Source organism: Narcine bancroftii, chromosome 12 (genome assembly GCF_036971445.1).
Source record: "Narcine bancroftii isolate sNarBan1 chromosome 12, sNarBan1.hap1, whole genome shotgun sequence".
Classification (NCBI taxonomy): Eukaryota; Metazoa; Chordata; class Chondrichthyes; order Torpediniformes; family Narcinidae; genus Narcine; species Narcine bancroftii.
In genome coordinates, this window is record NC_091480.1 from 82,740,806 (window position 1) to 82,766,984 (window position 26,179).

At 39.2% G+C, this 26,179-nt stretch overlaps 1 protein-coding gene across 1 annotated transcript in view; it reads right to left on the reverse strand.

Annotated features, from left to right (window-relative positions):
• Positions 1–514: 514 nt before the first annotated feature.
• LOC138746674 (voltage-gated delayed rectifier potassium channel KCNH4-like) overlaps positions 515–26,179 on the reverse strand; it is a 172,920-nt gene continuing 147,255 nt past the window's right edge. The window contains exon 16 of the mRNA XM_069904963.1: positions 515–1,510. Coding sequence (XP_069761064.1) covers positions 515–1,510 — 996 coding nt within the window. The remainder of the gene's footprint in view (positions 1,511–26,179) is intronic.

The window sequence follows — 26,179 nt, forward strand, 5'->3', positions numbered from 1 at the left end:
TCCTAGCTCCTATTTTTTTAAAATTTTGAATCCAATAGTTTCTCTTTAGATTTTTCTTGTTCTAAATATGGTTCAAGAATAGGAGAAACTAATCCTTTTGTAAACCTTCTTAGTAATTTAATCTAATTTCTCAGGTTGTTGCAATATTAGCTCTGCAGAATGCTTCCTTATTGAAATGCAAATTGCTCTCGTTAAGGATCAAACAGTGTGTTCTATTACACCATGATCTTGGAAAGAGAAGATTGATATGCAATTTGATATTCCTGGTTGTTGGTGTCTATCATTCATTTCGGATCATGTCTTTGTGAACTGAAGACCAAGTTTAAATTGTATCATGCGCAAGGAGAGCCAGTTCTGAAACAGCAACTCGTGAGCCCAAATAATTTTTTTGGAACCCATGTCATTTGTTCAAAAGATACAAATAACACCGGATTAAGGAAATTTACTCCAGATAATAAGGCTCCTTAGCAAGGTATTATCTGTGTCCCTGAATTAATTCTGAAACTACTTGAGCTCAAGATATACATTCATCACTCGTGCCCCTGGAGTTCAGATCCATCAGATCATCCCTAGAACTCAAGCCAGTAATTGAAGAGGCAATAAAAGACTGATTGGAGGTTGGTGAACCAAAGATATTGGGATTGGGGATCACTGAGAAGGATTGCCCAATGGTTCGAGTTACATTTTCAGTCTGATAAGGCATTGGAATGATAGAAATAAGTGGGCTGGTGGTGGGAGAAATTTTGGCAGGGTGTACAGGATTTGAAGAGTTTTCAGTGGATGGCCTGGCATCTGACGTTCTTGAGGCAGATCGATCCGGACTCGCAGAGATCAGGGGAGAGTTGTGTGGACTCTGAGGAAGACCCAGAGAGTGACAGGGACTTGCTGTTGTCGAAAAACTGGGCTTCTGCATCATTGGCGTTTGTCGTCCTGTTTTGGGCGTTGAAGTCATGGAGCAGCCACTGCTCACAGGCAGGGAGACTGGCTGAGCAATGTTTGGAGAGGCAGCAACAGACTGAGTAAAATTTTGATTTATGTCTGTGTGAGTAACTTGGCCCTCTCGCTGATCTCCCAGACCCATTTGATAATGAAATGACGTCACTGGATTTGACATTGCATGGAAACAGTCCAGCACTGGATGAAGTTCCACATCTGCTGTCCTCTGACATGACACTGTTGCCCTTGTGGATCTCCCAGGATAGCACACAGTTGAAGGTTTGTTGTAATTCCACGAGCAGGGAGCTTGTGTGCTTTGGCTGAAGGAAGCTGCAGCAAATGGTCCAGACTGCATGTGAAGGGTCGACTGCTGTACAGAATGCGAGCACCTTGGTTGCCATTCATTCCCACTGCTGTCAGTAGAAGGTGATGAAGGAGAAACCACGGAGACACCATATGGGGTGTAGGCCATTGCAGGGGTGTACTGCTGAGCAGACATTTGCCTTTGAAGAAGATGCATCATATGATGAAGCTCCTTGGTGAGATAAGATACCTCCTGATTCAGGTTATTCATCTGCAAAAAAAAAAAAAAAAAGTTTTTGTAATTTATTTCATAGACTATATCAAATTGATATTGTGGAACTATTAATGCAGATCCACCTGTAACAAGCTGATCAAAATGATAAGGGCAGCACTAAACATATTTACTGCAAGATGTTATAGATATTAAGTCTAGATTCAGGATTATTCCATTTCAGCATTAAATGAAGTGTTACACAAATAAATAAAACACATAACAAAGTCAAACTTTTGCTTGTATGATACACCATCACAACAACCTATTTAAAGATCTTGCCCTTTTTTTTTGGTCAAGAGATCTGCATGTACCGTCCTGCAACTGGGAAGTGGGATGACTGGAAAATGTCTGTGAGGCAATCGTCTTTTTAAAAAAAAAAGCAGCCTCTATCCTCAAAGGCCTCCACCACCCAGGCCATGCCCTCTTCACCATGCTACCATCGGGGGAAAAGATACAGGAGCCCGAAGACGAGCACCCAACGGCACAAGGACAGCTTCTTCCCCGCTGCCACCAGATTCCCAAATGATCAATGAGGCAAAGACATTACTTTTCGTGCACTATTACTGGAATTATTATTTTAGATTTATACTAATGTTGTAAGATGGTTATAATATGTATGTTTGCACGATGACGCTGGCACAAGTCGCCAAATTTCACGACTTGTTCATGACAATAAATCCTGATTCATATACTGTAGCTGTTATTGAAACAGCATTCAGGTCAGGGGAATAGGATGGAGCTCCACAAGTCATGTGATGCAGTCTGTCTCTTCTACCAGGATGCCTTCCTTCACTGCTTGAGTGATTTTAGCACTTCTGACCAACACAAAAGGGAATAGTTAGAAATGGCAACTCGGATTGGCACCAAGTTCATCGATAATACCAGTTACTTGAGGAAGGATGTTCTGGCTTTAGAGGTGGTGTAGAGGAGGTTCACCAGATTGATTCTGGAGATGAGGGGGTTAGCTTGTGTGGAGAGGACAGTATTAGCTGGAATTTAAAAGAAAGAGAGGGGATTTTATGGAAATGAATAAAATTATGGAACACATAGATAAGATAGAGGTAGGTACATTGTTTTCATTGGTGAGGGAGACTAGAACTAGGTGAAATAGCCTCAAGATCCAGCGTAGTAAATTTAGGTCAGAAATGAGGGGAATTGCTTTTCCCAGAGGATGGTGAATCTGTGGAATTCGCTGCCCATTGAAACAGTGCAGGCGACCTCAGTGAATTAAATTAAGACAAGGTTGGATAGATTTTTACATAGCTGAGGAATTAAAGGATATGGGGAAAAGGTAGGTATATAGGTGGAGATAAGCCTATCACCAGATCAGCCACGATCACATTGAATGGCAGAGCAGGCTTGACAGGCCAGATGGCCGACTTCTGCTCCTATTGCTTGTGTTTTATGTTCTCATCAGGTCAGATAGCATGATGATGCTCTCTAAGCCGTGGTTTAAAGATTAACAATAACTTGGTGAGAATGCACGATACTTACGGAATTGTTCTGTGGCAAGAAGTGAACATCATTAGAAATGGAGAAAACTGGTGGAATAGGATACTACTATACTTCATAAAAATCAGATTTTATTTGGTTTAAGTTGGCAGCAAAGGTGTCAAAAGATGCTGTCAAGTAAAAAAAGAAATCTTGTAATAATCTCCATCCCGCAGAAAAATGGTATATGTTGAACTACTCTTTGCAGACGATGCCGCTTTAGTTGCCCATTCAGAGCTAGCTCTTCAGCGCTTGACGTCCTGCTTTGCGGAAACTGCCAAAATGTTTGGCCTGGAAGTCAGCCTGAAGGAAACTGAGGTCCTCCATCAGCCAGCTCCCCACCATGACTACCAGCCCCCCCACATCTCCATCGGGCACACAAAACTCAAAACGGTCAACCAGTTTACCTATCTCGGCTGCACCATTTCATCGGATGCAAGGATTGACAACGAGATAGACAACAGACTCGCCAAGGCAAATAGCGCCTTTGGAAGACTACACAAAAGAGTCTGGAAAAACAACCAACTGAAAAACCTCACAAAGATAAGCGTATACAGAGTCGTTGTCATACCCACACTCCTGTTTGGCTCCGAATCATGGGTCCTCTACCGGCATCACCTACGGCTCCTAGAACGCTTCCACCAGCGTTGTCTCCGCTCCATCCTCAACATCCATTGGAGCGCTTTCATCCCTAACGTCGAAGTACTCGAGATGGCAGAGGTCGACAGCATCGAATCCACGCTGCTGAAGATCCAGCTGCGCTGGATGGGTCACGTCTCCAGAATGGAGGACCATCGCCTTCCCAAGATCGTGTTATATGGCGAGCTCTCCACTGGCCACCGTGACAGAGGTGCACCAAAGAAAAGGTACAAGGACTGCCTAAAGAAATCTCTTGGTGCCTGCCACATTGACCACCGCCAGTGGGCTGATAACGCCTCAAACCGTGCATCTTGGCGCCTCACAGGCACTTGAGCAATCTCCCTCATTCGGTTTTGCTTGTCTTCTTTGCCCATGTTCTCACTGTCGCGGGTGAGCATCTGGGACCAATGCTGGCTAAAAGTGTTTTACCAGGGTTTGTAAGATGTAAGTGAAGTTTTTGCATTGCAGCCTTAAAGGTAAAGTTTAGACTCCACCATTAACTAAAGGAATTAATATAATGCAACATCTAAACCACTAAGATCAGAAACGAATTAAGGTCTTTGTAATATTAGCTGATTTTTTTTTAGGTCTGCAAACTGAATACGACAAATGTAACTGTTTTTATGTTGGAGAAAATGGTGGTGTGGACCCACAGGGCGTGAAGCACGGAGATGCAGTGCTCCTGTGGGATTCAACCACGCAGTCAACTGCCGTCAGCTCCGCACAGGCTTTGAATGGCCCATTAAAGGAGCCAATGGTAGTTTTATTTAAAACCCTGCGATGTCTGGGTCGGTGCCCAAGATGGCGGTGCCTCTGACTGGCAGCAGCCACGAGGGGTTGCAGACTCCAGGGGAGTGGAGGACTGGCACAGAGCACCAGAAAATGGGGAGACCATCCCCTATCTGAGAAGGAGAAGTAGAGGACCAGTGAGGGGGGGCTGTGCGGCTGAAAGACCAATGCATGTGGCGAGCTGCTGGTGACTTGAGGCGAGGAACCCATGGACGTTGTGGGCTGCTGGAGACTGGTGTCAGGAGACTTGTGCCAGGCTGCAGACTACTGAAGACTGGCTCAAAACTGGCTGAAGGGATACCAGGTATCTTGACCGGGATGCGAGAGGGTGCCGAAGGCATTGAAGGGTTCCTGACCGTGTCGGAGGTTGGATCTGGAGGTCGGGTTGTCAATGACTTGGACTGGACTCTGTGGTTGCAGAGGCTGTGGAAGTGCTGGAGGTGAATCCATGGACACTCAGTGGAGGGGGGGGGGACGACTCTCTTACTTTATCTAACTGTAAGGAGGTGCTTTTTTAAAATTTTTTTTATTTTTCACACTGTGAACCATAACAACCAAAGTACATACAAACATTTCCCTCTTAAATATACAGTGGCATTTTCTCCCTTTTTTTCCCCCCACCCCCCTCCAAACCCAATAAATATTCAACATATACAATACAATAAAACCATTAAACAATGTCATCACACAACGAAAATAAACAAGAAAATTGTGTCATCTACTTTTACACACTGGATCAAGTCATTTTGTCTTCTTATCATTTTAGGGGGTGGAGGTCCGAGGCAAGTCGGTTCCCAAATTTGTTCAAATAATGTGACTTTATTTTTTAAATTTTGTTACTTTTTCCAATGGAATACATTTATTCATTTCTATGTACCATTGCTGTATTCTCAGGCTCACTTCTGATTTCCAAGATGACATTATACATTTTTTTTGCTACAGCTAAGGCTATCATACTAAATCTTTTTTGCGCTTCATCCAGTTTGAGGCCTAATTATTTACTACTTGTATTACTTAGAAGAAAGATCTCTGGATTTTTTGGTATGTTGCTTTTTGTGATTTTATTTAATACCTGATTTAGATCTTCCCAAAACTTTTCCACTTTCGTACATGCCCAAATTGCATGTACTGTTGTTCCCATTTCCTTCTTACAGCGAAAAGATCTATCTGATACTGTTGGATCCCATTTTTAAAAAACTTTTGAGGCGTGATATATAATCTGTAACCAATTATATTGTATCATGCGTAACCTTGTGTTTATTATATTCATGGTTCCAAAACACAACTTTTCCCATATTTCATTTTTAAAAGTCTTTGTTTAAATCTTTTCCCCACTTTTGTTTGGGTTTATAGCTTATTTCATCATTTTCCTTCTCTTGCAGCTTGATGTACACGTTCATTATAAATCTTTTTATTATCATTGTGTCTGTAATTACATATTCAAAGCTGCTTCTTTCTGGTAATCTCAGTCTGTTTCCCAATTTGTCCTTTAAGTAGGCTTTCAGTTGATGGTATGCAAACATTGTACCATGAGTTATTCCATATTTGTACTTCATTTGTTCAAATGTTAATAAATTATTTCCCAAGAAACAATTTTCTATTCTTTTAATTCCTTTTCTCTCTCATTCTCTAAAGGAAAGGTTATCTATTGTAAAAGGAATAATTTTGGTATTTGGTAATTTGTTTTTTTCCTTTCTAAGTGAATCTTCCATATATTGAGTAAATGATGCAATACTGGTGAGCTTTTATATCGTACCAGCTTTTCATCGCACTTATAAAGTATAAGTTCCGGAACCTTCTCCCCTATTTTATCTAGCTCTATCTTAGTCCAATCTAGTTTTTCCCTTGTCTGATTAAAATCTGATAAATACCTTAATTGTGCGGCTTTATAATAATTTTTAAAGTTCGCTAACTGCAAACCACCTTGGTTGTACCTCTCTGTTAATTTATCTAACGCTATCCTCAGTTTCCCCCTTTTCCATAAAAATTTTCTTATTATTTTCTTTAGTTCATTAAAGAATTTCTCTGTTAAGGGAATTGGTAACGATTGCATCCTTGGGAAGACATTCATTTTAATGCAATTTACCTGCCTATCAATGTTAGCGGTAATTCTTTCCAATGTTCTAAGTCTTCCTGCAATTTTTTTATTAGTGGCTGATAATTTAATTTGTACAAGTGGCTTAAATTATTATGTAACCTAATACCTAGGTATCGGATTGCTTGTGTTTGCCATTTAAATGATTCTTTTTAAAATTCTGTATAATCCGCATTACTCATTGGCATCACTTCACTTTTATTTGCATTGATCTTGTACCCTGATATTTCTCCATATTCCTTCAATTTCTTATGTAGTTCTTTTATTGATATTTCTGGTTCTGTTAAGTATACTTTGATGTCATCTGCAAATAAACTGATTTTATACTCCTTCTCCTTTATTTTTATCTATTTTATTTTCTGTTCTTATCAGTTCTGCCAATGGTTCTATTGCTAAATCGAAAAGTGAGGGAGATAATGGACATCCCTGCCTAGTTGACCTACTTAATTTAAATTAGTTTGATACATATCCATTTATTCTTACCTTTGCCAATGGTTCATTATATAATGCTTTAATCCAATTAATATATTTTTCTGGTAGATTGAAACACTTTGAATAAATAATTCCATTCTACCCTGTCAAAGGGTTTTTCTGCATCTAAAGCAACAGCCACTGTTGGCTTCTTATTTCCTTGCACTGCATGAATTGGATTAATAAATTTACAGACATTATCCGCTGTTCGTCTTTTCTTAATAAATCCAGTTTGATCTTGTTTTACTATTTTTGGTACACAGTTGGCCAAACTGTTTGCTAATATTATCTTATTATCTGAATTAAGTAGAGATATTGGTCTATATGATGCTGGTGTTAGTGGATCCTTCCCCGTCTTTGGTATTACTGTAATTATATTGTCTTGCATGAATCTGGCAAGTTTTGTTTCTTGTGTTACTTCCAGGAGAGGAGGAATTAATAATTCTTTAAATGTTTTATAGAATTCTATTGGGAATCCAACCTCTCCTGGCCTTTTATTGTTCGGCAGCTTTTTTTAATATATCCTGTACTTCCTCTATTTCAAATAGTTTTATCAGTTTGTTTTGTTCCTCTTCTTGCAATTTCGACTGTTCAATTTTAGCTAAAAACTCTTCTATTTTATCATCTTTCCCCTCGTTCTCATTTTGGTATAAATTGTTCATAAAATTCCTTAAAGTTCTCATTAATCTCTATTGGATTATATGTAATTTGTTTGTCCTTTTTCCTTGATGCCAATACAGTTCTTTTAGCTTGTTCTGTTTTAAGTTGCCAGGCTAATATTTTGTGTGGGTTTTTTTCTCCTAGTTCATAATACTTTTGCTTTATTTTCATTATGTTCTTCTCCACCTTGTACATTTGTAATGTTTCGTATTTTATTTTTTGTCCGCCAATTCTTTTTTTGTTATATCATCCCTTGTTGCTAGTTCCTTTTCTGTACTTACTATCTCCCTTTCCAATTGTTATATTTCCTGATTGTAGTCCCTTTTCATCTTAGTTACATAACTTATTTCCTGCTTTGGCAAATACTAGAGCGCATCGGATGTCCCCCAAAGTTCCTCAACATGATTATCCAACTGCACGAAAACCAACAAGGTCGGGTCAGATACAGCAATGAGCTCTCTGAACCCTTCTCCATTAACAATGGCGTGAAGCAAGGCTGTGTTCTCGCACCAACCCTCTTTTCAATCTTCTTCAGCATGATGCTGAACCAAGCCATGAAAGACCCCAACAATGAAGACGCTGTTTACATCCGGTACCGCACGGATGGCAGTCTCTTCAATCTGAGGCGCCTGCAAGCTCACACCAAGACACAAGAGAAACTTGTCCGTGAACTACTCTTTGCAGATGATGCCGCTTTAGTTGCCCATTCAGAGCCAGCTCTTCAGCGCTTGACGTCCTGCTTTGCGGAAACTGCCAAAATGTTTGGCCTGGAAGTCAGCCTGAAGAAAACTGAGGTCCTCCATCAGCCAGCTCCCCACCATGACTACCAGCCCCCCCACATCTCCATCGGGCACACAAAACTCAAAACGGTCAACCAGTTTACCTATCTCGGCTGCACCATTTCATCAGATGCAAGGATCGACAATGAGATAGACAACAGACTCGCCAAGGCAAATAGCGCCTTTGGAAGACTACACAAAAGAGTCTGGAAAAACAACCAACTGAAAAACCTCACAAAGATAAGCGTATACAGAGCCGTTGTCATACCCACACTCCTGTTCGGCTCCGAATCATGGGTCCTCTACCGGCACCACCTACGGCTCCTAGAACGCTTCCACCAGCGTTGTCTCCGCTCCATCCTCAACATCCATTGGAGCGCTCACACCCCTAACGTCGAGGTACTTGAGATGGCAGAGGTCGACAGCATCGAGTCCACGCTGCTGAAGATCCAGCTGCGCTGGATGGGTCACGTCTCCAGAATAGAGGACCATCGCCTTCCCAAGATCGTATTATATGGCGAGCTCTCCACTGGCCACCGTGACAGAGGTGCACCAAAGAAAAGGTACAAGGACTGCCTAAAGAAATCTCTTGGTGCCTGGCACATTGACCACCGCCAGTGGGCTGATAACGCCTCAAACCGTGCATCTTGGCGCCTCACAGTTTGGCGGGCAGCAGCCTCCTTTGAAGAAGACCGCAGAGCCCACCTCACTGACAAAAGGCAAAGGAGGAAAAACCCAACACCCAACCCCAACCAACCAATTTTCCCTTGCAACCGCTGCAATCGTGTCTGCCTGTCCCGCATCGGACTGGTCAGCCACAAACGAGCCTGCAGCTGACGTGGACTTTTTACCCCCTCCATAAATCTTCGTCCGCGAAGCCAAGCCATTATTATTATATTACATAACTTATTATCTGCCCTCTAATGAAGGCTTTCATTGCATCCCATAATATAAATTTGTCTTTCACTGATTCCATATTTATTTCAGAGTATATTTTAATTTGACATTCACTAAACTCTCTAAATTCCTGCCTTTTAAGTAGCATGGAGTTTAACCTCCATCTATATGTTCTATTGCTAATAACATGGGTGAATGATCAGATAGCAATCTAGCTTTATATTCAGTTTTCCTAACTCTCCCTTGAATATGGGCTGACAACAAAAACATATCAGAGTATGTTTTATGCCTACTCGAATAATATGAGTATTCCTTCTCCCTTGGGTGCTGCCTTCTCCATATATCCATGTTTAATTTCCTGCATTGATTTAATCATAAATTTGGCCACTTTATTCTTTTTGCTGGTCTTTTGTCCAGTTTTATCCAACATTGGATCCAAATTAAGGTTAAAATCCCCTCCTATCAATATATTCCCTTGCGTATCTACAATCTTCAAAAAAAAATCTTGAAAAAATTTTGATCCTCTTCATTAGGTGCATATATATTGAGCAAATTCCAAAATTCTGAATATATCTGAAAACTTTATCATTACATACCTCCCTGCTGGATCTATTATTTCCTCCTTTATTTTAATTGGTACATTTTTATTAATTAATATAGCTACAACTCTAGCGTTTGAATTATATGATGCTGCCGCTACGTGCCTTACCTAGTCTCTCTGTAATTTATTGTGTTCCACTTCAGTTAGATGCATTTCCTGCACAAATGCTATGTGTATTTTTTTCTTTTTTCAGTAAATTTAATAGCCTCTTCTGTTTAATTTGGTTATGTATTCCATTAATATTTATAGTCATATAATTCAACATGGCTATCTCATACCCTGTTTACACCTCATTTCCGCTTCCTCACCACCACCACCCCCCTTTTCCCCATTTTCATCTGTTTTCCCTTTTTAAACTCAATGAATGACAACACGTTTAAAACATAAAATACTTCAACAACTCCCACATCCAATATTCCCTTAGTCCAAAATGTCCCCCCCCCTCCCTCTGAGTTTCCCCTTATCCCTTGCCGGGCAACCACAACTCCCCTCTCCATTTGGATTATGAACCTGCTCACAAGCATCAACTGATTTTGCAGTGACGGTTATTCCCTCCCACCCAACCCCCCCCAGAAAACTTTTTTTTTTTTTTTTTTTTTTATACACATATAACAAAGCTCACCCTCTTTTTCCCCTTACTTTCTTTCTTCCCTTCTCTTTCCCTTCTCTTGTTCTTACATATACATTATTTTTACATTTTTATATGTATTTTATCGCCATTCTTCATTCTTGTTACATCTCTTCATCTCTCCTTCTGACCTGCAGGCATTCTGCAAATTCTTGTGCTTCCTCCGGATCCGAGAACAGTCTGTTTTTCTCCCCAGGGATAAATATTTTAACCACAGCTGGATATCTTAACATAAATTCATAACCTTTTTTCCATAGGATCGATTTTGCTGTATTAAACTCCTTCCTCCTCTTTAAGAGTCCTTGTATTTCAATGGTTTTTTTGTCTTCTCTAATTTTATTCCTTGCCCGCTCCAGTATATTTTCTCTTGTCGTACATCTTAAAAAATTTTACTAAAACTGATCTTGGTTTTTGATGTGTCTGTGGTTTAGGGGCTAGTGTTCTGTGTGCCCTTTCTATTTCCATTCCTTGCTGTATTTCTGTCCTTCCCAGGACGTTTGGGATCCAATCTTTTATAAATTTCTTCATATCTGTACCTTCATCTTCCTTTAGGCCCACTATTTTATGGGATCCAATCTTTTATAAATTTCTTCATATCTGTGCCTTCTTCATCTTCCTTTAGGCCCACTATTTTATGGGATCCAATCTTTTATAAATTTCTTCATATCTGTGCCTTCTTCATCTTCCTTTAGGCCCACTATTTTATGGGATCCAATCTTTTATAAATTTCTTCATATCTGTGCCTTCTTCATCTTCCTTTAGGCCCACTATTTTATGGGATCCAATCTTTTATAAATTTCTTCATATCTGTACCTTCATCTTCCTTTAGGCCCACTATTTTATGGGATCCAATCTTTTATAAATTTCTTCATATCTGTGCCTTCTTCATCTTCCTTTAGGCCCACTATTTTATGGGATCCAATCTTTTATAAATTTCTTCATATCTGTGCCTTCTTCATCTTCCTTTAGGCCCACTATTTTATGGGATCCAATCTTTTATAAATTTCTTCATATCTGTGCCTTCTTCATCTTCCTTTAGGCCCACTATTTTATGGGATCCAATCTTTTATAAATTTCTTCATATCTGTGCCTTCTTCATCTTCCTTTAGGCCCACTATTTTATGGGATCCAATCTTTTATAAATTTCTTCATATCTGTGCCTTCTTCATCTTCCTTTAGGCCCACTATTTTATGGGATCCAATCTTTTATAAATTTCTTCATATCTGTACCTTCATCTTCCTTTAGGCCCACTATTTTATGGGATCCAATCTTTTATAAGTTTCTTCATATCTGTACCTTCATCTTCCTTTAGGCCCACTATTTTATGGGATCCAATCTTTTATAAATTTCTTCATATCTGTGCCTTCTTCATCTTCCTTTAGGCCCACTATTTTATGGGATCCAATCTTTTATAAATTTCTTCATATCTGTGCCTTCTTCATCTTGATTTAGGCCCATTATTTTATGGGATCCAATCTTTTATAAATTTCTTCATATCTGTGCCTTCTTCATCTTCCTTTAGGCCCACTATTTTATGGGATCCAATCTTTTATAAATTTCTTCATATCTGTACCTTCATCTTCCTTTAGGCCCACTATTTTATGGGATCCAATCTTTTATAAATTTCTTCATATCTGTACCTTCATCTTCCTTTAGGCCCACTATTTTATGGGATCCAATCTTTTATAAATTTCTTCATATCTGTGCCTTCTTCATCCTCCTTCAGGCCCACTATTTTTATGTTGTTTCACCTACTATAATTTTCCAACATATCAATTTTCTGAGATAACAACTCTTGTGACTCTTTAATTTTTTTATCACTTTCTTCTTGTAATTTACTTCCACTTCTACAGCCATTTCTCATTCTTCCACATTTTCTAATCTTTTCCCTATTTCTGTCATGACCAGCTCTATTCTATTCACTTTTTCTTCTGTACTTTTCTTTTCACTAAATTCTAATGTCAACCATTCCTTTAATGCTCTCATTTGTTCTTCAAAAAAAGCTATCTATATTCTGTCCATCTGTTTTACCTTCTATTTCTCTGTGCAGATCTTGGTCTTCTTCTTCTGCGTCTGCACCTGTCTTTGTGTTGTCTTCTTCTCTTCCTTGAATCTGTCTCTTCAGACTTTCCTGATGAGTTGCTTGTCTCACTTTGCTGGGTTGCTTCTTGCTGTTGGTCCACTTCTGGGCTACTCCTCTGTTGGGCCTCCTCCTGCTGCTCTTTCCTTTCACTCCCTTTCATGTTGCTTTCCTCTTCTTCCAGCTGAGAGCCCTGGTGTTGGGCATCCCTCAGCTGGTCGCATTGTGTTTGCCCGCTCCTCAACTGAGTCCCCCTCCCATCAGTGTTCTCCTTCTCCTTAGTAAGCGCAGTTGCGCACTTTTGTTTGGCTCAGAGAGCCATTTTTGCAGTCCAGCGGGGGGGGTGGGGGGTGGTCGCGACTCTGCGGGGTTGTCACCAACCTTGGAGAATGGGCTCTCTTCTCCACGATGGCACCCTGTTTCTTCATGCAGGTCAGGCCTTCTACTGTAAGGAGGTGCTTCAGGCAATTTCTGCTGATGGTTAATCTGTCTGTCTTACAGCAGGAAAAAGCAATTTCATGTAATATCGCACTGTTTTATTACAATAGGAGGACGTCCTGTTTTGCGGAAACTGCCAAAATGTTTGGCCTGGAAGTCAGCCTGAAGAAAACTGAGGTCCTCCATCTACCAGCCCCCCCACATCTCCATCGGGCACACAAAACTCAAAACGGTCAACCAGTTTACCTATCTCGGCTGCACCATTTCAGCGGATGCAAGGATCGATAACGAGATAGACAACAGACTCGCCAAGGCAAATAGCGCCTTTGGAAGACTACACAAAAGAGTCTGGAAAAACAACCAACTGAAAAACCTCACAAAGATTAGCGTATACAGAGCCATTGTCATACCTACACTCCTGTTCGGCTCCGAATCATGGGTCCTCTACCGGCATCACCTACGGCTCCTAGAACGCTTCCACCAGCGTTGTCCCCGCTCCATCCTCAACATTCATTGGAGTGGCTTCACCCCTAACATCGAAGTACTCGAGATGGCAGAGGCCGACAGCATCGAATCCATGCTGCTGAAGATCCAACTGCGCTGGGTAGGTCACGTCTCCAGAATGGAGGACCATCACCTTCCCAAGATCGTGTTATATGGCGAGCTCTCCACTGGCCACCGTAACAGAGGTGCACCAAAGAAGAGGTACAAGGACTGCCTAAAGAAATCTCTTGGTGCCTGCCACATTGACCACCGCCAGTGGGCTGATATTGCTTCAAACCGTGCATCTTGGCGCCTCACAGTTCGGCGGGCAGCAACCTCCTTTGAAGAAGACCGCAGAGCCCACCTCACTGCCAAAAGACAAAAGAGGAAAAACCCAACCCCAACCAACCAATTTTCCCCTGCAACCGCGTCTGCCTGTCCTGCATCGGACTTGTCAGCCACAAACGAGCCTGCAGCTGACGTGGACATTACCCCTCCATAAATCTTTGTCCGCGAAGCCAAGCCAAAGATTACAATAGCTCCTTTTGCGTATGTGAGCATGTGTTTAGCACTACATCAGAGTTGGGCTGTAATATTTCCCCGTGACGCATTGAATGAAGTACAGTGGTACTGTGATAATGTCAGTAGACTAGTTATCCAGAGGCTAGATCAATAATCAGAGTGGCAATGTCAAAACTCACCTGGTCAGCTGGGAAATATAAATTCTGTAAATTAAATAAAGCTGGTATAAATGATTACATAACCGTCAGATTTTCATTAAAACCTCAAGATTTGCTAATTATCACCAAACTCATCGCAAAGTGTACTGCATCTTAACTACCATCTGAAATGGCTTGGCAAAGCTCAATTCAATGTGAATATGGGGTGGGAAATGTGTTGGTCAAGTAAGTGAACCCCATGTCCAATCAGGCGAATCAGAAAGGAACCAGGTAACATTTAGAATATTTACTCAAACATACCTGAATAAGTTAGTAGGAAGACTGTGGAACTGTATCCAGCAAGGAGTCAATGACTTCAGGACTAAATTGGTAAGAAGCTATTGTAAACCAAAATCGATGTGTTGGAAAGTGAAACGAACTTTTATTTTTCACTCTGTGACTATTGAACCATGCTTGATCTGAGAACAATACAGAAATTGTTCTCAACCAAACCTCTACCTGAGGAGTCACGTGATGGAGTAGTGGCCGGACGGTGAACTCCAGCCCTCTCCAGAAAAGTCAGAAAAAACAAAGCAAAACACAAAGGCACAAAAATAAAAATCAAAGTAAAGCGAATATAAAGGTGGAAAGAAGATGGTGACGAAAAAAGAAAAGTCGAAACCAACGGTAAGAAGAGAGGAAGAGAAGACAACGGAAGATGAAGGAAAAGGCCTTACCTGTTTGAGGAGGCCCGCGGTGGAGAGAGAAACCCGCTCCCTCAGGTCGGTAGAATATGGACTACAAAAATGGCTCGCTAAGCCGAGTAAAAGTGCGCAACCGCGCATGAAAAAAAACACACCGACGGGAGGGGTGACCAGCTGGGGAGTCGATCTCCACAGCCGGCAACGACAGCTGCAGAACACCTGCAGCAAGAGGAGAACATAGAAGACAACAAAAACAAGAAAGAAGAGAAGAAAAGGGCAACAAAGAAACAACAGATGGCCAACCCAGAGGAAGAAGAAGAGGAAGAGTACAGTGAAATAGAAGAAGAAGGGAAAGGCAAGATAAAGGATATACTTTCTCTTATTAAAGAATACATGGAGTCATTTGAAGAATGGCAAGCGCAAGAATTTAATGATTTAAGAAGAAGAATAAACAACACAGAAGAGAAAATGAATAAAATAGATATGACCTTATCAGAAATGGGAAAAAGAATGGACAAGGTGCAAGAACGAGAAGCAGCAGTAGAAATGGAGGTAGAGGACTTAAAAAAGAAATTAGAGGAATCTAATAAAAATGTTAAAGAGACACAAGAACTGTTAGCTCAGAAAATAGATATAATGGAAAATTATAACAGAAGAAATAACATAAAGATAGCGGGCCTTAAGGAAGATGAAGAAGGCAAGAATATGAGAGAGTTTATAAAAGATTGGATCCCTAGGATCCTAGGATGTCCAGAACTACAGCAAGAAATGGAAATAGAAAGGGCACATAGAGCATTGGCCTTTAAACCACAATCACAACAAAAGCCAAGATCTGTTTTAGTAAAATTCCTAAGATATACTACAAGAGAAAAGGTACTGGAGAAAACAATGGAAAAAGTAAGAGAGGACAATAAGCCACTGGAGTACAAAGGGCAAAAAATCTTCATTTATCCAGATATAAGTTTTGAACTCCTGAAGAAGAGAAAGGAGTTCAATACAGCAAAGGCGATTTTATGGAAGAAAGGGTATAAATTTATACTAAAGCATCCAGCGGTATTGAAAATATTTATTTCAGGACAACAAAACAGACTATTCTCGGATCCAGAGGAAGCACAAAAATTTGCAGAACAATTACAAAATAGACTGAGAGATGAAGACGTGTAACGAGAGTACAAAAGACTGAAAACTAAAAAGACATAAGTTTTGAACTCCTGAAGAGGAGGAAGGAGTTCAAAACATCGAAAACAATCTTATGGAAAAAAAACTATTCTCGGATCCAGAGGAAGCAAGGAAATTTGCTGAACAACTACAAAACAAACAGAGAGATGAAGACATGTAATAAGAGTAAAAATGACCACGATTTATATGTATATGGGTATATGTGTGTATATGTATAATGTGCATACATGAATGTATCTGTATTTAGAGGAAAATATAGATAGTATAGACAAGAATTAATAAGGGAAGGAAAAGGAATAGAGGGAATAAGGAGGGAATTAAAAGAGTGACCTTTGTCACATATGAAAAGTGAAATCTTTTCGGGGGGGCTGGGTGGGGGGGGTGTTACGGTCACTGCAAAATCAGCTGACGTTTGCGAGTGAATTCGCAAATCCAAATGGAGAGGGGAGATGTGGTTGTCCGACAAGGGATAAAGGACAACTCAGGAGGGGAAGGGGGGATTGGGGCTAAAGAAGTTTTAAATAGGAGAATAAGGAAAATGTTTGATGTTTTAGGAATGTTGTCTTATAAAGGATTCAAAACAAGAAAATAGAAATGGATAAGAAGGAAAGGTAATGATGGAGAAACGGAAAGGGAAGATAAACAAAGTATAAAATGGCTACGTTGAACTATATGACTTTAAATATTAATGGAATACATAACCAAATTAAAAGGAAGAATGTTAAATTTACTGAAAAAAGAAAAAATTGATATAGCATTTGTGCAAGAAACACATTTAACTGAATTGGAGCATAAGAAATTAAAGAGAGATTGGGTAGGACACGTAACGGCAGCATCGTATAATTCAAAAGCAAGAGGAGTAGCTATATTAATTAGTAAAAATGTGCCATTTAAAATAGAAGAGGAAATAATAGATCCAGCAGGGAGATATGTAATGATAAAATGTCAGATATATTCGGAGTTTTGGAATCTACTCAATATATATTCACCTAACGATGAAGATCAAAAGTTTATGCAAGATATCTTTTTGAAGATAGCAGATACGCAAGGGAACATATTAATAGGAGGGGATTTCAACCTGAATTTGGATTCAAATATGGACAAAACTGGGAAAAAAATTAACAGAAAGAACAAAGTAACCAAATTTATAATTAAATCGATGGAAGAAATGCAACTTTTGGATATATGGAGGAAATAACACCCAAAGGAAAAGGAATATTCATATTACTTGGCTAGACATAAAACATACTCAAGAATAAACCTATTTTTGTTATCAGCTCGTATGCAAGATAGAGTAAAAAAACAGAATATAAAGCTAGAATACTATCGGACCATTCACCCTTAATATTGACAGTAAAGTTAGAGGACATCCTTCCAAGAATGTATAGATGGAGATTAAACCCCATGTTACTTAAAAGGCAGGATTTTAGAGAATTTATTGAAAAACAAATTAAAATGTATTTTGAAATAAATACGGAATCAGTGGAAGATAAGTTTATACTATGGGATGCAATGAAAGCATTCATTAGAGGGCAAATAATAAGTTATGTAACCAAGATGAAGAAGGACTATAATCAGGAAACAGAGCAGTTGGAAAGGGAAATAGTAAATATAGAAAAATAATTAGTAATGAAGGAAGATATTACTAAAAGAAGAGAATTGGCGGATAAAAAAATAAAATATGAAACACTACAAACATATAAGGTGGAGAAAAATATAATGAAGACAAAACAGAAATATTATGAACTAGGTGAAAAAACGCACAAAATCCTAGCATGGCAGCTTAAGACAGAACAAGCTAAGAAAATGGTATTGGCATCAAGGAAAAGAGACAAACAAATTACATATAATCCAAAAGAAATTAAGGAAAACTTTAGAGAATTCTATGAACAATTATACCGAACTGAAAACGAAGGGAAAGAAGGGAAAATAGATGAATTTCTAACTAAAATTGAACTACCAAAACTACAAATAGAGGAACAAAATAAATTAACAGAGCCATTTGGAATAGTAGAAATACAAGAGATAATAAAAAAATTATCAAATAATAAGACACCAGGAGAGGATGGACTCCCAATAGAATTCTATAAAACATTTAAAGACTTATTAATTCCGCCCCTCCTGGAAGTAATCAACCAGATTGATAAAACGCAAAGCTTACCAGATTCATGTAAAACAGCAATAATTACAGTAATACTAAAGCAAGGGAAAGATCCACTCACACCAGCGTCATATAGACCAATATCTTTACGTAACACAGATTATAAGATAATAGCTAAATTATTAGCAAACAGATTAGCAGAGTATGTACCGAAAATGGTAAATCTAGACCAAACTGGATTTATCAAAAAAAGACGCACAACAGACAATATTTGTAAATTTATTAACTTAATTCATGCAGTAGAAGGGAATAAAGCACCAACAGTAGCAGTTGCTTTAGACGCAGAGAAGGCCTTTGACAGAGTAGAATGGAATTATTTGTTCAAAGTATTGCAAAAATTCAGTTTACCGGAGAAGTATATTAATTGGATTAAAGCATTATAGAAGGGACCATTAGTGAAAGTGACAGTAAATGGACATGTATCAAAACAATTTAACTTAAGCAGGTCAACACGACAGGGATGCCCACTATCACCTTTATTGTTTGCGTTAGCTATAGAACCACTAGCAGAATTGATAAGAACAGATAATAATATAAAAGGAATAAAAATAAAAGACAAGGAGTATAAAATCAGTTTATTTGCGGATGATGTTATAGTGTACTTAACAGAACCAGAACTATCAATAAAAGAATTATATAAGAAATTGAAGGAATATGGAGAAGTGTCGGGTTACAAGATAAACATAAATAAAAGTGAAGCAATGCCTATGAATAATGCGGATTTCTCAAAATTTAAGAAGGAATCACCATTTAGATGGCAAATGCAAGCAATAAGATACCTAGGTGTACAAATAAACAAAAATCTCGGCCAACTATATAAACTCAATTATTATCCACTAATGAAAAAATTACAGGACGATTTAGAGCATTGGAAAGATTTACCACTAACACTAATAGGAAGGATAAACTGTATTAAAATGAACATTTTTCCAAGGATATTATACTTATTTCAGGCATTTCCAATACAACTGACAGAGAAATTCTTCAAGGAGTTAAAGAAAATAATAAGGAAATTTTTTTGGAGAGGGGGGAAACCGAGGATAGCACTAGATAAATTAACAGAATGGTATAAACAAGGAGGCTTACAACTGCCAAACTTTAAAAATTATTATAGAGCCGCACAATTAAGATACCTATCAGATTTTTATCAAACAAGGGAAAAGCCAGATTGGACGAGATTAGAATTAGATAAAATAGGGGAAAAGATACCTGAACACACATTATATAAATGGGATGAAAAATTGGTACAACATAGAAGTTCTCCAGTATTACATCATCTCCTCAATATTTGGAAGAAGATTCATGTAGAAAGAAATAAAACAAATTATCAATTACCAAAACTAATATTGACGCAAAACAAGTTACTCCCTTTTACAATAGATAACCTTTCCTTTAGAGAATGGGGAAAAAAAGGGATTAAAAGAATAGAAAATTGTTTTTCAGGAAATAGATTCTTATCCTTTGAACAAATGAAAGATAAGTACAATATAACTGGAGATACAGCGCTGGCATATTACCAATTGAGATCCTACTTGAAGGATAAATTAGGAAGCAGTTTGAGTTTGCCAGAGGGAAGTAACCTTGAATATGTGATTACAGATACAATGTTAATCAAAAGATTTATAACAAATATGTATATTAAACTGCAAGAAAAGGAGAATGAGGAAACAAATGGTAAAACTAAACAAAAATGGGAACAAGATTTAAATATAAAGATAAAAAAGGAAACATGGGAGAAGCTATGCTCCGGAACGATGAGAAATACAATAAATACGAGGTTACGTATGATACAATATAACTGGATACACAGGCTATACATTACACCTCAAAAGTTAAATAAATGGGACCCAACAGTATCTGATAGATGTTTTCGATGTAAAAAAGAAATGGGAACAACAATTCATGCAATCTGGACATGTGAGAAAGTAAAAAAATTTTGGGAAGATCTAAATCAGATATTAAATAAAATAACAGAAAACAATATACCAAAGAATCCAGAGATCTTCCTCCTAAGTAACATAAAAAATAAAGAATTTGGAATTGATTTGGAGGATGCACAAAAAAGATTTGTTAAGATAGCTCTAGCCGTAGCAAAAAAATGTATTATGTTAACCTGGAAATTGAAAGATAATTTGAAAATACAACAATGGTATATATAAATGTATTCTATTAGAAAAAATAACATATAGTTTAAGAAATAATATTGAAATATTCGAACAAATATGGGAGCCTTACATTAAATACAATAGCGAAAACCTACCGGGGACAATCATTACCTAAGTTAACGGAAGGAAAAGGAAATGAAAAGAATGGACTCAGTAGAATTTCTGGTGTATTTTTATTGAATGACAACATTGTCTGACTGGTTTAATGTATCCTTGTGTGGGATGGGAGGAGGGAGGGGGGGGGGGAGAAAATGGCACTGTATATGTGTGAAAAGGAAAAAGTGTGTATCATGGTTAATGTGATTTATGGTGTGAAAAATAAAAAAATTAAAAAAAAAACAAACCTCTACCTTAACCAACCAAAATAGTTCTAACAAAGGAATATTGATCTGAAACTTTAACTATTTCCCTCTTCAGATGCTGAACATATTCTTTGACCTCCTATTCCATCAACTGCCAAGATGCATGATCATGAACAGGGATAACTTAAGGCTTCATGTGTGGTCCTTGCCTCTATACCTCTGATTGGTAGCCTAGGTCACTTCCATAGTAATCTACAAATACACTGACAACACCACCACAGTTGGCTGAATAACAGGTAATGATGAGTCAGAATACAGGATGGAGAATCAGGTCGTGTGGTGCAAAACATCAGGAAGGAGAGTCTGAGGAATCACACACCTGTCTTCACTTGACGGGTGAGGGTTAGCACCTTCAAGGTCCTGGGTGTCCATGTATGAGAGCACAACTTCTGGATTCAGCACATTGAAGCAGTGGTGAAGAAGGCCCACCAGCACTTTTTACTTTCTAAGAAGTCTGTAGAGACTTGGCAAGTTGTCAAATACCCTAGTGTACGATGGAAAGTATGCTGACTGGCTGCATCACGGGCAGATTTGGAAACTCAAGTGTACATGAATGCAGAAAGCTGCTGAAGAAGTTGCAAACCTAGTTGTGGGCACTGATTTTTTTTTTTCCCCATCCATTGAAATATCTATACGAGGCACTGCCTCAAGAAGGAACCCAACATCATAAAAGATCTCCATCATCCTGGTCACAATTTCTTCTTACTGCTACCTCCAGGCCTGAGGTCTGGGACCTCTCGGTTCAAGAATAGGTTTTTTAACAACAGCCTCTTGGAACTCTCTGAACTATCCTAAACAGAATTAACTCCAGGTCCACCAAATGATCTATATACATGATGGAAACATCACTTATTTTTCACAACAGAAACTGTGAACATGTGTTTATCTAAACTTTTTCTAATTATTATTGCTTTTCCTGATCATGGTACATTGTCACGAAATTTTGTATGTACTATTGTTGTTGATCTATCTTGTGTGGCTGCAACAATTAAGAATAATGGTGCATTTGTACAATGTATTTGTGAGAAAGACAATAATAAGATTTGTTGTGCGGCTGGAACTGCTGTAACAGCAACGCTGCCACCCGTGTGGACACGGGGAGCAGAGACACAGCATTGGCCTGTGGGATTCTACCATCCAGACTGACAACTGATGACCGGTTTAAATGGCCTGTTAAAGGAGATGAAGGCATTTTGTTTAAAATCCTGTGACCGCAGGTTCTGGCTCCAAGATAGCAGCACCTGTGTTTGGCAGCGGCCTTGAGGGGTTGCAGACTCCAGGGAAGCAGTGGACTGGTGCATTCACCAGTAATGAGAACTCTCCCCAACTGTTGAGAAGGAGAAGCCCGAGGAGATGTCCCTAAGGATGGTGACCACAGTGGCGGACTGGTGAGGGGGTTCTGCAGCTGTAGGACACACAGAGGCAGTGAGCTGTTGGTGACTTGCGGGCGAGGAACCCTCATGGGCTGCTGGCAACTTGAGGTCAAAGGATTCGCATCAGGCTTTGGACTGCTGGGAGACTGGTTTATGAACCAGGTATCAGAATCGGGATTCAAGAAGATTCTGAGGGCAAGGAGGGCTCCTGAAGAGCCCTGGGCACTGAAGGCTTCCTCATCATGTCAGTGTTTGGATCTGGACTCAAGCTGCCGATTGTTTGAACAGAACTGGAGTCTTGTGCAGCTGCTGAGGCTGTGGGAGCACTGATAGACAATCCATGGACACATAGTGACTCTGGGAGCCTCAGATTCTCTTTCTCTGACTGTAAGGGTACCAGGCAATACTAATGCTAATGGAGAATCTTAGTCTGCCTGACAATTTTGTGTAATATTATACTTCTGATTCATTACATGACAATAAATAGGATCTGATCATTATATATTTTAGAGTAGCAAGCATGGAATGACATTAAAAGGCTGATAACAGGGATTGCTGGTGGAGCAATAAAAACTGGCCACTTGACCAAGGAGAACTTCCCATCTCTGCATTAAATTGCATTCTGGGATGTTTCTCAAATATCTGATTGAGCAGTTTCTCGTCTCCTCTGAACAGCTGATGCTGCTGACCTCTTCTATACTGTAATGTAGTTTGCCTTGGTATTGGGTGATTTGCTTGAAGAAATAACTTCTGACTTAAAAGATAGAAATGCTATGAGCAACTTCTAGTATAAGTATGATACTTACAGAAATATTTTCTGATGTGAAATTTATTTTCCAACTGGTAAGGTGCACCAGTCCATTGCACCCTGGTCCTGAATTTCAGATGAAGAGAATAACTTTCAGATTCTACTACATTATTAGGAGAATTTCTAAGTAATATTTCACTGCAAAATATGAAAATTGCTGCTTCCAATTTGTTCAGTCTTTGTTAGCTTTTCAAAATCTGCAGTATTCTTCCCTTTTTTTAAGCTCTCCCTGATTAGAATACTTGTTTATATTTTAGTTCATGTTTATATGAATGGCTTTATTTTAAAAAAAAACCTGAATTTCTTGTTTTTGGATGAATGTTTGGAGTTATGGTTTAGTTGGAGTATAAAGTGAAGAACCCGAGAGCAGCCAAACACTGGCTGATGCTGCATTAAAAAAATACACAAAACAATTTGATATTGGAGAGGAAAACGGTGCTTTGACAATTTGAACCTTGCTGTGAAAGCAAGGATGCTTTTGTTATTCTGTATTGACTGTTGAGTGTGAAATCCAACAACAGATAAAACATGGAAATCTGATAGCTTTCATGAGAACAATTTACACCTCACTTTACAATTATTTCCCATGTGAGTAGACTAGTTTAGCCCTTCTTCCAACTGACTGACAGCCTACACTTTGGCTAAATTAATTAACACATTCATTGATAAGTAAGATACGAAACTCCATAATGTCTCAGAGAATAGGAAAATATAGAAAGTAGAAAAGTGCAGAAATTGAAATGTGTTTGGATCAGGGTATCATTTTGTAGATAAATTATTAATAGTTAATTTGTAGGTTGAGGAAGCAATTAGAAAGACAAATTGTATGTTAGCTTTATTGTAAGTCGATAAGAATACAAGAGAATAGATGCTTGCTTCAATACTATGGAGAGTCTCTCCCTCTTTCTCTCTTTCTCTCTCCCTCTCTCTCCCCCTCTCTCTCTTTGTTGAAGAGGTGTGGAAATTCAAATTATTTCCTCAGGTGAAGGGTTTATCTGATAATTGAGGCCAAGTTGTATTCTCTTGAGTTTAGAGCAAAGTCAGGTGATTCATGATAGGTTTTAATTTCTTGAAGGTTGATGCAAAGTTTCTGTTGGGGTGTTTTGAACCAGGGGTCACAGTCTCAAAATAATATAGGCCATTCAGAACAGAGATGGAACATTTCTTCAATTCAAGGGTAGGGAATCTTTAGAATTAATTGCCCAAAAAGTTTGTGGAGACTTGGTTGCTAACTATATGCAAGACAGAGAAAATAAAGGGATATGGGGTAAATGATTGGCAAATTATAGTGCAAGGGGAGGACACAATTACTTCTGATTCTATTTCTATGATCTCACGTTCTCATGGTTCTGAGAAGCTACGTTAAATATTTCCTATTGCTTTCAAATCCACCTGTCCACTTATCAGTGTGCCCATAATGGCCAATAACAACAGAAATTAAGCATTGTCTTTACAGCTTGCACAGGGGAGTCGACAGTAAGATGCACTCAACATCCTTGAGCACATGGGCAACATGCCCCATGGAGTTTTCTTTTACATTTTTTCACAGGATGCTGATAACATTTATTGTTCTCCCTGACTGACCCTAGAAGCCATTTTAGAAGATAGTTAACCAGAGTATTTGATCTGGGGACCTTTATGGACCAACTTATGCAAAATAACAGACCTTTTCTCCTGAACCATACATTACAGCACTGAAACAGGCCCTTCTAGTCTGTGCTGAACTATTATTCTGCCTCGTCCCACTGACCTCCACGCAGTCCAAAGCCTTTCCTACTCCTCCAACCCATGTACCTGTCCAAATTTTTCTTAAATGTTAAAATTGAGCTTGCATTCACCACTTCAACTGGCAGCTTGTCCACACCCCCACCACTCTCTGTGTGAAGAGGTTCCCCCTAATGTCCCCCTAAACGTTTCCCTTTTCCCTCTGGTCTGTAGTTTACCTACCATAGAATCCTTATTTTCTTTGGCTTGGCTTCGCGGACGAAGATTTATGGAGGGGGTAAAAAGTCCACGTCAGCTGCAGGCTCGTTTGTGGCTGACAAGTCCGATGCGGGACAGGCAGACACGGTTGCAAGGGGAAAATTGGTGGGTTGGGGTTGGGTGTTGGGTTTTTCCTCCTTTGTAACAGGCCATTTTCCCCCTCTAGTCTGTGCTAACCATCATCTCCCTAGTCCCAATCCATAACCTCAGTGGAAAAAGCTTACCTAGATTTACTCTATCTATCCCCCTCATAATTTTAAATATCTCTATTAAATCTCCCCCCATTCTTCTAAGCCTCAGGGAATAATGTCCTAACCCGTTTAATCTTTCCCTGTAACTTGGTTCCTGAAGTCTCGCCCACATCCTACTAAATCTTCCCTGCACTCTTTCAATCTTATTGATATATTTCCTTAAAACAGCACACAATACTCCAAATTTGTCCTTACCAATGTCTCTATACCTTTACCATAACATCCCAACTCCTTAATACTTTGATTTATGAAGTCAAATATGCCAAAACCACTCTTTACAATCCTATCCGTCAGTGACACTACTTTCAGAAAATTGTGTACCAGTATTCCCAGATCTCTCTGTGCCCGACAATTTACCATGTCTTTTCTTGGTTTGTCCTTCCAAAATACAACACCTCACACTTGTCGGCATTAAACTCCATCTGCCATTTTTCTAGTCCTTTGAAAGCTGCCTTTGCTGCTCACAATGGCTTTAATCCTTGTGTCATCCAAACCTGCTGATCCAGTTTACCACATTGTCATCCAAGACGCTGGTGAACGAGACAACAAGCTCATAGGTTAGTGTGGAGACAAGGTTTTACTTTATTCCTGCTTTATCTTTTAATAACTTGATTTTAAATTCTCCAGTTGTAACTTATGTCTTGGACCTCTGCAAGCTGGTGCAGTATCTTAACCTTCATGCTACCAAACCCTCAAGTTTGCAGTTACATAATGAATGGGAGAAACCCCCCATCGCTTCATCCAGATCATGCTTCTGCAGTGTTTACTAGCGTGTTGATGAAAGCCACCCCAGTCAGCAGTTTCCTAGGGTTTCTGTTAATTTTGGGAATTGTCACCACCCCTCAGTGTTCCCTATTGCATAGCCATGTGGAGAGGAAATAAATCTGCAAAGGAGATAAGTTATGACTTTATTGTATCTAAATCAGGAGGCCCCGGGGGGGGGGGGGGTTTGATGGGACTATCAAGGGG